At 53.2% G+C, this 12,258-nt stretch overlaps 1 protein-coding gene across 2 annotated transcripts in view; it reads right to left on the bottom strand.

The window, feature by feature from the left end:
• The window catches only part of CLCN7 (chloride voltage-gated channel 7), a 28,195-nt gene extending 21,924 nt beyond the window's left edge, over positions 1-6,271 (bottom strand). The window contains exon 1 of one of the 2 annotated variants that reach the window (XM_004449169.5): positions 6,047-6,271. In XM_004449169.5, the coding sequence (XP_004449226.2) occupies positions 6,047-6,202 (156 nt within the window). In that variant the 5' untranslated portion in view covers positions 6,203-6,271. The remainder of the gene's footprint in view (positions 1-6,046) is intronic. The other variant, XM_071211457.1, reaches the window with a different exon arrangement.
• Positions 6,272-12,258: the final 5,987 nt, after the last annotated feature.

The raw sequence follows: 12,258 nt of genomic DNA, 5'->3' as shown, positions 1-12,258 counted from the left end.
CCCGAGCTCACGAGCAGGGTCTGCACCCTACACGACTAAGGCTGGGGGTCAGGGGGAGGCAGGAGGAGGGGAGCCGCGCAGGGGCGAGGCGGGGTCCCCGCCGGGAGCGCAGAGCTCAGGAGCCCCCAGCAGCCGCCCAGCAGGCCGCGCCAGTCCTTCCTTCACCAAGCGACAACCACCCGACAGCCGGGCGCGGGCTGGCTCCCTCCTGGATGAAGGCGCTGAAGCCCGGGTGCGAGTGCAGGGCTGGGGGCTCTCACAGCCACGGTGCCTCTCGAGGGGGCTGGAGGCCGCGGTGGGTGGTGCTGGAGCAGGAGGCCGCCTCAGGCTGGGCCTGGTGCCCAGAGGCAGGACCAGAACCGGCTCCAGCGCTCACCCGGGAGGCCTCCCCGCCATTGCCACGTTCCCCGTGCGCAAGCACTGCCTGCTGACCCCAACCCTGGAGCCCCTGTCGGCTTGCGGCGCCAGCACGTGCCTCCTTGTAAGTTCGCAGGCCGCTCCGCTTCCCGCTGCCCAGCACGTGAGCGTGACTCGCTGGCTGACCTCCCTCCTTCCTGCTCCAGCAGGGCCAAGGGGCCGGGGACACCGAGGAGCTACCCCCCAGGGTGGACAGGCCCCTGCCAGGCTGCCCTGCCCCAGCTGCACCTGCTGCCCACAGCCCACCCTCAGCGGCTACTTCACGGCAGGAGGAGGGCCGGGGGTCCAGCGGGCAGCAGCCACCACGCCACTGCCCAGCCACGGAAATCCTGCAACTGACCCCCAGGGCCGGAGGCAGCCAGGCCGAGTCCCCACACTCAGACCCCGGCGCATGCCCTCCGTGCCGCCACCGGTCATTCGAGCCCCGAGGGCGCTCACCACGTCCCCGTCCCCACAGCACTAGGCGGGGCCCAAAGCAGACCCTCCCCAAGAAAAGAGCCTCAAGGAATTAGCCAGGGGAGGGCCGTGCTGGCCCCACAGCAGACTCAGAGTGGCCCGTGGCCAGGAATCCTGTCCTGCTCACCCCAAGGTGAGTGCGGGGCTTGGACAAACGCCTGGACGCCACGTGCACGGCATCGCTGCCGAAAGGCGGGGAGGGCCCCAGCTTCCACTGGCAGACAATGGACAAACAACATGTGCTCTGACCAGACGAGTGGACGTTACTCAGCGTACAAGGAGGCTCTGGCCCGCGCCACGTCGCTGCTGGGCAAAAGACGCCACGGCGGAGGTCCAGCCGCCCAGGGTGTCACCTCCGCAAGCATCAAAGGTTAGCGACGTGGCAGAGGCACGCGGGGAGGCCACTGCTTGGTGGGCGGGCAGGGCTGGCAACTTGTGGAAAATTTTAAAAATACAACTAACTATAAAAAATAAAAGGAGAAGTCAAGTCAGCTGCTGGTGGAGTCACGCCCCGAACGTCCAACCCACAGCTGAGAGGCTCAGAGCTGCTGCTGGTGACACAGACCCTGTGCCGAACGCGCGCTGAGAACGTGTCCTGCACCTGCACGGCGCTCGGCGCTTCACGCATTCGCGTTTCTGCAGACCAGGACGCCGAGCCCGAGGTGCCGCGCACCCTGCCCGCACCCCGCCGGGCCAGAGCCGCGCTCCCACTGTAGCGCCTTGAAAGCAGCACAGCCACCGAGCCCGCCAGGCCTCCCCCCGCCAGCCCACGCGAGGCGAGCCGGGGGCCCCGAACCGCGAACCAGCTTCCCGCAGGGCTCTCTGTTCACGGCCTGCGCGCTGCGCTGCTCACGCTGGCTCCGGCCTCTGCTTTCCAGGCCTTGCTCCGAGCTGTTGCAGGGTCCACACACACATGTCCTTTGTCCTGCCCAGTCTTCCGCCTGCCTGAGGGCCTCCTGCTAGTCGAGACTGAGCTCCTATGTCACCCCGTGAAGCCCTCCGCCCGCCCCCCGGGGCAGCAGGCTCCCTCCTGTGGTCCCCAGGGCACCAGGCCCGTCTCTTCCCATCTGCCCGAAGCTGCACCCGGGGAGGAGGTGCTTTAGTCACCTGTGTCCCAGGCTAACTACATGTCTCAGGACACAGAGCAGGTGCCGGGTCCTTGTTTTTTTTTAGTTAAGGGCAGATATCCATTATTAAATGGAAACAAACAAAAACGCTTGTAAAGACTTTTAAGGGAATAGCAGAGACCAACAAGCTCTTTCAAAAAAGTGAACTCCTCTATTTGCAAATAGAAACTCTTTGTTGTTGTTATTTTTTTAATAAACACCTTTTTTTAACTTCTCTCTCCTCTTCCCCCCCCAGTTGTCTGCTCTCTGTGTCCATTCACTGTGTGTTCTTCTGTGACTGCTTCTATCCTTATCAGCGGCACCGGGAATCTGTGTTTCTTTTTGTTGTGTCAGCTCTCCGTTTGTGCGGCGCCATTCCTAGGCAGGCTGCACTTTCTTTCGTGCTGGGCGGCTCTCCTTACGGAGCGCACTCCTTGCACATGGGGTTCCCCTACGCGGGGGACACCCCTGCGTGGCACAGCACTCCTCGCGCTCATCAGCACTGCACATGGGCCAGCCCCACATGGGTCAAGGAAGCCCCGGGTTTGAACTGCGGACCTTCCATATGGTAGGCAGATGCCCTAACCACTAGGCCAAGTCCGCTTTCCACTTTTTTTTTTTAAACTACTTTTAGTTAGGCCTTCCTTAACTTGTGGTCAAAATATACTCACCATATGCTTATCTTTTAAAATTAATTAATTAATTTATCTCCCCTCCCCCCCTGCCCCGGTTGTCTGTTCTCTGTGTCTATTTGCTGCGTGTTCTTCTTTATCCACTTCTGTTGTTGTCAGCGGCATGGGAATCTGTGTTTCTTTTTATTGGGTCATCTTGTTGTGTCAGCTCTCGGTGTGTGCGGCGACATTCCTGGGCAGGCTGCACTTTCTTTCACGCTGAGCGGCTCTCCTTACAGGGCGCACTCCTTGCACGTGGGGCTCCCCTACGCGGGGGACACCCCTGTGTGGCACGGCACTCCTTGCGCACATCAGCACTGCGCATGGGCCAGCTGCACAAGGGTCAAGGAGGCCCAGGGCTTGAACCGCGGACCTCCCATGTGGTAGGCGGACGCCCTCAGCACTGGGCCAAGTCCGCTTCCCTAAGTGCTCTTTGGAAAACCCCAAATGCATACAGTCCCAAGATAAACCCAAAAGTAAGCTCAGTCTAGGTTTCAGCCTCTTTACCTCTCAACCCTTAAAGCCAACTTCATCTTTCTATCCTGGGAACTTCAAGCCAATTTAAAACAGCAAGGAAAAAAAAACAAAAACAAGAAGCACCAAGAAGAAAATAACAAATCACATGTATTTCCACCACCCAAAATAAGTCCCTCGGATCACTTCTGCAGAGTACAGCAAGCATCTCGGCCCAAGATGTTACCCAAATGAGGCTGAACAACCTTCTCACACAAAGAGCTGTCTTTCTCCCTCATTGTCTGATTTATTTCCAAGGGACTGGGAAAATAATCATTCTTTTAAATACAAGTTCTAGAGATGCAGCCCAAGAATAATTGCAAAGCAGAGTAAGGCCAAGCAGTCAACAAAAGCAATTCGCTAACTCAAATTTAGGTTGTAAGGAGCACCACCAAGATGCCCAAGAGGAAGGTCAGCTCAGCCAAAGCGGCCGGGAAGGAGAAGCTCAAGAGGAGGTGGGGTGGGCGAGGCTATCCGCTAAACCCGCTCCTGTGAAAGTGGAAGTGAAGTCAAAGAAGGCAGCAGGGGGAAACGGACTTGGCCCAGTGGTTAGGGCGTCCGTCTACCACATGGGAGGTCTGCGGTTCAAACCCCGGGCCTCCTTGATCCGTGTGGAGCTGGCCCACACGCAGTGCTGCTGCGCGCAAGGAGTGCCGTGCCACACAGGGGTGTCCCCCGCATAGGGGAGCCCCATGAGCAAGGAGTGCGCCCCATAAGGAGAGCCGCCCAGCGTGAAAGAAAGTGCAGCCTGCCCAGGAATGGCGCCGCCCACACTTCCCGTGCCACTGATGACAACAGAAGTGGACAAAGAAACAGGAAGCAGCAAATAGACACAGAGAACAGACAACCGGGGGGGGGGGGATTAAATAAATAAATAAATCTTTAAAAAAAAAAGAAGGTAGCAGGAAAGGATAAACCTTCAGAGAGAAAAGTGCAACCAAAAGGAAAAAAGGGGAGCAGAGGGAAAATGAGCTGAAGTGGCTAATCAAGAAACTTAAAAGATGATTTACCTGCAGAAAACTGAGAAACTAAAAATGAGGAGAGTCCAGCTTCTGATGAAGGGAGAAAGACACCAAGTCTGGTTAATACTGTATACCATGTCTTATCATGGGCCCTGTTTCTTCCTTCTTACACAATCCAGAAGAATATTTTTATCAGCTATTTTGTAAATGCAAGTTTTTTAGTAGATCTAGAAGAAACATATTTAAGAAGGCAATTCCACCTCATCCCAGTTTTTTAAGTGTGAATTTTTTTTTTTTTAAAGAGGGGAAATCATTTGCTGGTTGTTTATTTTTGGTACAACCAGAAAACAGTGGGATATTGAATTAAGGGAGGCTCTGACTGTCTTGGGTGTCAACGTTCCACTGCGGGCTGGAAGTTTTTAGACTCTATGGCACAACACATACTAAATAGTGATTTGGCATCACAGTTATGCATTTAGTATGTGTTGAACAGTTTAAATTACTCCTATTCCCATGTTTTTTTAGTAGACATACTTTTTCAAACCACTCCCTGATCTTGGCTCTCCCTGTCAGAACTCTGTACCATCCTTGGTCATGGTTGTCCAGTTTTTCTAACAACTTTGTTATCTGCTGTAAAAGACTGGATTGTGCGTATGTAGTGTGTATGGTATTAAATTGTGAATTAGTGGGACTTAAAGGTATAACGACTGATCAACATTTAAGATATTGGTACTTGATATCCTCTTAAGTAGAACTTGCCTCGAAATTTTAAGCTGGAAAGTAACTGGAATAATTTTAGAAAAACTACGTGGCTTTTTAGGTTTTAAGTACGTACACTAAGAAATGTGTATAAATTGTTCATAACATTTGTACCATCTTCAAAACTACAAATAAAAGCTCAAATACGAAAGAAAAAATATTAGATCAGACACACCCACCGGCAGCGGGAACTGTTACTGTGAATCTCCCAACCTTGAACGCATGTAAAGACACAACTACCGAGAAGTGTGGCTTGCCGCAGTTGGCTGTCCGTTGCAAAAACAATGAAGGATTAGGAGAACCAAAGCAAAATACTTGTCGTTTCTGAGGTGACCCTGAACATCTGTGCTGAGACCCACGGAGGAAGATGGCCGAGTTCCTCAGTCATGCTCACAGAAAGAGAAACCCTGCAGTCTAAATTGTCACAACCTCCTATACTTCAAAGAACAAACATGAGAGTTGCTCATACGTTTATTACAATTTTTTAAAAAAAATCACAGGAACAGAAAACCATCTGGGGGCCCTTAAAGCCATTTTGGAAACATTAAGACATCTATTTGCTTTACGGCCGCACCTGCCAAGGCAACAAGCTCGCCTGTGTCCATCCCCGCTCATAAAACCTGCTCAGAATTTAACTGTAGAAAGCCCTGGTGGTCAACTGCCCCTGAGCATCTTGCAAAGGCTCAGAATTCCAGAGCCTAGATTCCGTGCTCGCTCTGCCACTGACCACGTGAGATCTTGGGCAAGGTCCCCAACCCATCCCGGGCTCCCTTTCTTTCTCTTGAAAACGTGGGCAATACGTCTCCTTATTCCACAGCGTGACTGCGAGGCTCAACTGAGCTCAAACGAGCGCAGGGGCCCCGCACGCAGCGGGCCTCGAGACCGGGTGGCCACAGCGGCGGGACCCCGAGGCTCGTCACGACCCCAGGGCCCCGACTCGGGGCTGCGGGCGGATCGGCGGCTCCGCGCCGGACCGGGATCCGGGGGTCACTCGGAACCACGCGTCTGACCCGGGTGGTCCAGGTGGCCCGGCGAGCGCTCGAAGCCAGGCCGGGTCTTTCCGCCCCGCCGGTCCCCAACCCCGCGCGGACGCCGGAAGTCCCAGGCCGGCCGCGACGGCCGGCGCGAGGCCTCAGTTTCCCCCGAGGCGCCCGGGCCTCACCTGGCGGGCGGCCGCGGGCCCGGCCCCGTTCAGCAGCGGCGTCCCCTCGTCGGGCGGCGCCCCAGCCCGCGCCGTCCTCCGCAGCAGCGGCGCCGCCGCCTCGTCGTCGTCCAGGTCGCGGCCGGACCACGACACCTTCTTGGAGACGTTGGCCATGGCCGGCGGCCGACGGACGCGGCCCGGGAAGCCCACAGCCGGTGTTTGCTCCCGTGACCCGCGCGGGGCAGTCACGTGACGCGCGCGACGGCGGCCGCGGAGGGGCAGCGGGCGCGCGGCCTTCTGGGAGTTGTAGTCCCGCCCGCCCGGGGGACCGGGACCCTGGGCTCTTCCAGGCGCTGTGCTCCCCGCACCCTCACGCTCGGCGGCGCTAGGCGCTGTGGAGGACGCAGAGACGTCTTATCCGAATTACCCCGGCCCGGCAGGCAGACGCAGGCCGCTCTAACGCCTAGCCGTCCCTTTGGGACACCTTTTTTGCATACGTGACAATCCTTTGATCACGGGTAGGCTACGGCCTTTAGGGCTGGAACCGGTCCCCAGGATGCGGAGCCAGCGCGTGGGGCGCTGGGGCTGATCCGGGGGGCCGGGCGGGGACGGGAGGAGGTGAGCCTGGGCCTCTCAGGGAACTGCCCACCATCTCGGTGCCACCTGTCCAAAGGACACAGGAGCCGCCTTAAATGGGCCCCACTGGCCAAATGCGTCCAAACCTGTAAGGACAGGGATGGGTTGTAACATAATGGAAAAGAAAAAGACCTCCACGTCCAAAGTGATAGGAAAAAGGGAGGAGAGGGAAAGAGCGGGGAGAGGAGGGAAAGCACCTGTTTGCAATAGGTTACCCCTAAATGGCGGAAGGAACGATGGAATTAGAGAAATCCCCAGTATACAACCGCTGTGGCTGTCACCGATTCAGGCAAGATTCATTAACGGGGGCTCAAGCCATTGGGTTAAAGTTTGTTGGGAAGCAGAATATGTGCACAGCCTCAAAACATGGTCCTACGGTTTATTATTCGTAACAAAGCAAGAAAGGAAGCTCTGCTGTGGAGAAATCCGGCGGGCACCAGCTGAAGCAAGCACTCGAGCTGCGCAGAGCCACGAGCCTCCCAGGTCTCCCGATGTGACGCTTGAGAAGGACACATCACTTAGGCAGTGCTCCTGCAAGAAAACGCTCAACCGGGTGTCCGGAGCATGGCCAGGTGCTACGTAAAGCCATAGCTTCCTGCCAAACCAATAGGAATACACCAGACCAAAGAGAGCCCCGGACAAGTCAGCCTGGCGAGCCAGGAGCATTTATTTAGGGGGTGCTGGAGAAAATACGGCTCTTACTGGGACACAGACACTGATTGACTATCAGCAAAGAATTTATTTATTGAGAAGCTCTCCCAATGGAAGGGGTCTGAAGAACAGGCTGCATCCCCCCACCAGCCTGGTGGTGGTCCGAAGAGAGACTTCAGCCCACTCCTGGAAGGGCGGGGACTTGAATTTATACAGAACTTTCCTAGACGGGGAAATGATAGTTGGTGGGAGGGGCTCGAGGGTCCGAGTGAGGGGCAGGGGCCAATGGGAAGCCCTAGAGCTGAAAATTTTCCCTGATAGTGACTAGAGGAGAGTGGGTTAGGGAGTTTACGGCTTCTTGGAATGCTGCAGGAGCAGGTGTTTCTTTTGATCTGTAAGGTTTTAAAGAGTTTGTAAATAGTAAATGTTTCTGTCTGGTCTCCCTCTAATAGACAGGTAGAAGTAGTAAAGATCTCCATCTCCCTCTGATATGCAAATGGTGAAGATCTCTATCTCCCTTTACTCAGGTCTCTTTAACCTGTGGGAAAGTGCCATGCCCTCAGACGTGGGGGGGGGGGCAGGGGAAGAAATACCTATTTCCCAATGCACATCAGGGGAAACAGAGGTACAGTTTGTTCACTATTGCAAACCTCTAACCGGGCTTACGTAGGGTCCTTGTCCTCGGCAGCGGGAGGACAGGGAGCATTTTCCGAGCCTGATCATCCATGCTTGCCACAAAACAAGAGGGGTCTCTTGTGGTGTACGCCCACACGCAGCCAGGAAGGCCCTGTGCGGCCTTCTAAAGAACGCAGCGCAGTGCTCAAGAAAGGAAGGTGCACGCTTGAAGATGATTATCGAGGCAAGAGGGCGGTGCGTGTGTGACTTTTTCAGGAAGCAGGTCCCAGAAGGGTTCACTGAGGATGGGATTCCAGGAAACGGATATCCTTCAAGGCTCCTGGAGGAACAGCTTAAGTATTCCCATATAAAATTGACCAGTCAAGGCTTCCAGAGAGTTCTTAACTAATCAGGAGCAGTGCTGCAATTTGGGGAGGGGGAAACAGCAGGAAGGGTTGGGAGAGAAAATGCAAAGACATGCATGCATTTGGAGGGGGGTCACATCGGAAAAACCCAAAGTGAGGGGGTCCTGCGAAAGAACTAGCCAGTTCTCTTCCACGCTGGCCCAGATTCGAGGAGGCTGAAGAGATGTGAGAACTAGGCGCACAGCTCTGCGCTTACAATTGGCGAAAATTACACATGGGCCGTGTGTGAGGCAACAGCACGGGAGCAGGGGGCATTTCCTGAATGTGGTCATTGTGGTGGGGTGATTTCAGAAAATGTCCTTGTTCCTAAGAGGTTTGTGTTGAAATGTGTAGGGGGATGGGCTGCAAGGGCTGCAAGTTACTCTCAGATGATTCGAAACCTAATCGTTGTGGGGACTTGGGAACCATCCTGAATGACATTACAATGACAGATACAGGCCATTATAGATCAGATCATAACCTACAGAGTCGAGTGGGAGAGAGTGTGAACCAGTGTAAACTACAATCCGTGCTTAGCGGCAACTCTCCAAAATGTGTATCAACTGCAATGAACGTACCACACTCATGAAAGACGTTGCTAATGTGGGAACGTGGGAGGTGTGGGGAGCAGGGCATATGGGAATCCCCTATATATTCTCTGTAACATTTATGTAATTGTAGTATCTTTTAAAAAAATAAAAAAAAAACGAGGAAAAAAGTACCACCACGACTGTAAAAACAAAAAATGCAAAAAACATACCTAATTGCAAGCACAATATGGAGAGGTGGCATGAATGCAGGGATGTTAAAACAACGTGAGTTGGGAAACGGACTTGGCCCAGTGGTTAGGGCGTCCGTCTACCACATGGGAGGTCCGCGGTTCAAACCCCGGGCCTCCTTGACCCGTGTGGAGCTGGCCCACGTGCAGTGCTGATGCGCGCGAGGAGTGCCCTGCCACGAAGGGGTGTCCCCCGCGTAGGGGAGCCCCACGTGTAAGGAATGCGCCCCGTAAGGAAAGCCGCCCAGCGCGAAGGAGGGAGCAGCCTGCCGATGAATGGCGCCGCCCACACTTCCCGTGCTGCTGACGACAACAGAAGCGGACAAAGAAACAAGACTCAGCAAATAGACACAGAGAACAGACAACCGGGAGAGGAGGGGGAATTAAATAAATAAATAAATCTTTAAAAAAAAAACAAAAAAAAAACCACGTGAGTTGAGAGCCCGGGTAGCTCAGTGGTTGAGCCCCAACTTCCCACATATGAGGTCCTGGGTTCAATCCCCAACCCTGTTACCCAAAAAAAATTAAAATAAAAACCACAAATTGACTTCCAGGAAGATGGAAGATTTGAGCAGCACAGGACTTGCTTCTCTCCCAGAAAAATAACTAGAGGACAGGCAGAAACAGCCGGGGAAAAAAAAGTTTTAGGGTTTCACACACCAGTGGAAGCCTGGACCCTGCCCAGAAGAGAGAGAGACAAAGGAAAAGAATCTCCACAAGAAAACTCAGTGAGTTAAAGCTGCAGCTGCCGGGGCCCCTCCCCTCACCCTCGGAGCAGACAGCTTTGAATTCTCCAGCCTCTGGCCAGTGTCTACCCACAAAGGGGTACACAGGGGTCCAGCCCCCGGGGAGGGAGGGAGATGGATGCGACCTAAGTTGGGTCAGCCTTTTTTTTTTTCCAGGAGGTACCAGGGATTGAACCCAGGATCTCATACACAGGAAACAGGCACTCAACCACTGAGCTACAGCTGCTCCCCAATGAGAGCCGGCTTTTTGGTTTGTTTTGTTTTTAGGAGGTATCAGGGATTGACCCCGCGGCCTCGTACATGGGAAGTAGGTGCTCAACCATTTGATCTACATCCACTCTCCTGCATCCCCTCTAGACCCACGGATCTGATCTGCTGTGTCCCAGGAGCCCTTCCCAACTGGGTGGGCCTGCACCATTGTTTTCCCTGGGAGCCTGCAAGGGACTAAAGAGATCCAATGCCTCAGTTTCCCTCTCTACTGGTCAGGACTGATGGTTGAGCATGCAGAGGGGAGTGGAGCTATTTCCTAGCCGGGAGAAGGGAGGAGGCTGCCGGCAAAGTTGGAGAACAGCCTCTGAGGAAGTCTGAATCACCAGGCTCACAGCCTCCAGGCGGGATCCTCTATCACATTGATCCGGAATGTGATGGAGCGAACACACCCCAAGCAGGTACTGAACTGAGAGCGCTGGCAAAGCGCGCCATCTCCTGGCAGATCAAGAAAGTGCATGTGTGAGAATTTAAATAAGAAGCTTTTCCCCGCCTTTACAACCTCCCTCCCCAAGGCCCTAGGAAGCAAATCTGTAACCCATTGCTCGGTCCATGGCCTGGTTTTGCAAAACTAAAGATCTAGAAGAGATTGAGCCAAGACTCAAAAAAAGGCAGTATAACACAGCCTCCTGTCACTAGATCCCTATAAATCCAAAAAATTGAGCATCACGGTAAACTCACCATTACAATCAGATGCCTAGACATCAGCAAAAAATTACAAGCCATGCTAAGAAAATGGAAGAATGGCCCAAGAAAAGGGATATATCAAAGCCCCAGATGAGACACAGGATTTGAGACAATTAATCAGTGAGATTCATGAAAATCTCCTAAATCGATCAATGAGTTGAAATACAATATGGCTAAAGAGGTAAAGGACATCAAAAGGACACTAGGCGAGGGAAGTGAATATGGCTCAACTGACAGAGCATCCACCTACCATATAGGAGGTCCAGGGTTCAAATCCAGGGCTTCCTGGCCCATGAGGTGAGCCAGCCCACGCTCAGTGCTGCCACGTGCAAGGAGTGCCATGCCACGCAGGGGTGTCCCCTGCATAGGGGAACCCCACGCGCAAGGAGTGAGCCCACAAGGAGAGCCACCCTGTGCAAAGAAAGCACAGCCTGCCCAGGAGTGGCACCGCACACATGGAGAGCTAATGCAGCAAGATGACACACAAAAAAGAGACAGATTCCCAGTGCTGCCTGACAAGAATGCAAGCAGATACAGAAGAACACACGGCGAATGGACACAGAGAGCAGATGGGAGGGGAGGGAAGGGGAGAAAAATAAATAAATAAATCTTTTTAAAAAAAGGACATGAGGTGAGCACAAAGAAGAGAATTTGAAAAACTAAATAGAAAAATAATAGACCTTATGGGAATGAAAGAAACAATAGGTGAGCTCAGAAATACATTAGAGGCATACAACAGCTGACTCAAAATGATAGAAAAGGTAGCAGATGTGGCTCAAGCAATTTGGTGCTCACCTCTCACATGGAAGGTCTCCGGTCAGTTCCCAGTACCTCCTAAAGAAGAAGAGCAGATGTCGCAACAAGCTGCATCCAGCAGACACTGCAACCAGCAGACACTGCACCTGCCACACACAATGAGCAAACCCTGCAACCAGCAGCAACCAGCAGACGATGTAACCAGCAGGGAGCAGATGCGCTCAAGGGGTTGGGCACTGGCTTCTCACATGGGAGGTCCCAGGTTCAATTCCTGATGCCTCCTAAAGAAAAGCAGACACAGCGATCAGACAGCAAGCAGACAGATGAGGGAGCTATCGAGGAGGGGGATAAAAATAATAGTAATAAAAAGAAATCAATTTTTTAAATTATAGAAGAAGAGTAAGTGATACAGAACACAGGAAATTGAAGGGAGAGAATAACAGAGAGAGAAATGCATGGAAAAAACTGAGCAGGGTCTCTGGGAGTTGAATAAGATGAAGCACAACAAACGTGTCTTGGGAGAAGAGAAGGGAAAAGGGGCTGTGGTAGTTTGATATTATTTATGATTTCCAAAAAGAGAGAGTATGTCTATAAACTGGTTTGATCCTTTGGGCGTGCTAACCCTTTGATTGTTTTAGATTCAGCTGAGACGTCTGATTCAATTATGTTAAGATTGGGGCTTTGATTCAA

This window comes from Dasypus novemcinctus, chromosome 23, assembly GCF_030445035.2.
Source record: "Dasypus novemcinctus isolate mDasNov1 chromosome 23, mDasNov1.1.hap2, whole genome shotgun sequence".
In the NCBI taxonomy this organism is placed as follows: Eukaryota; Metazoa; Chordata; class Mammalia; order Cingulata; family Dasypodidae; genus Dasypus; species Dasypus novemcinctus.
This window is presented reverse-complemented; position numbering and strand designations above follow the sequence as displayed.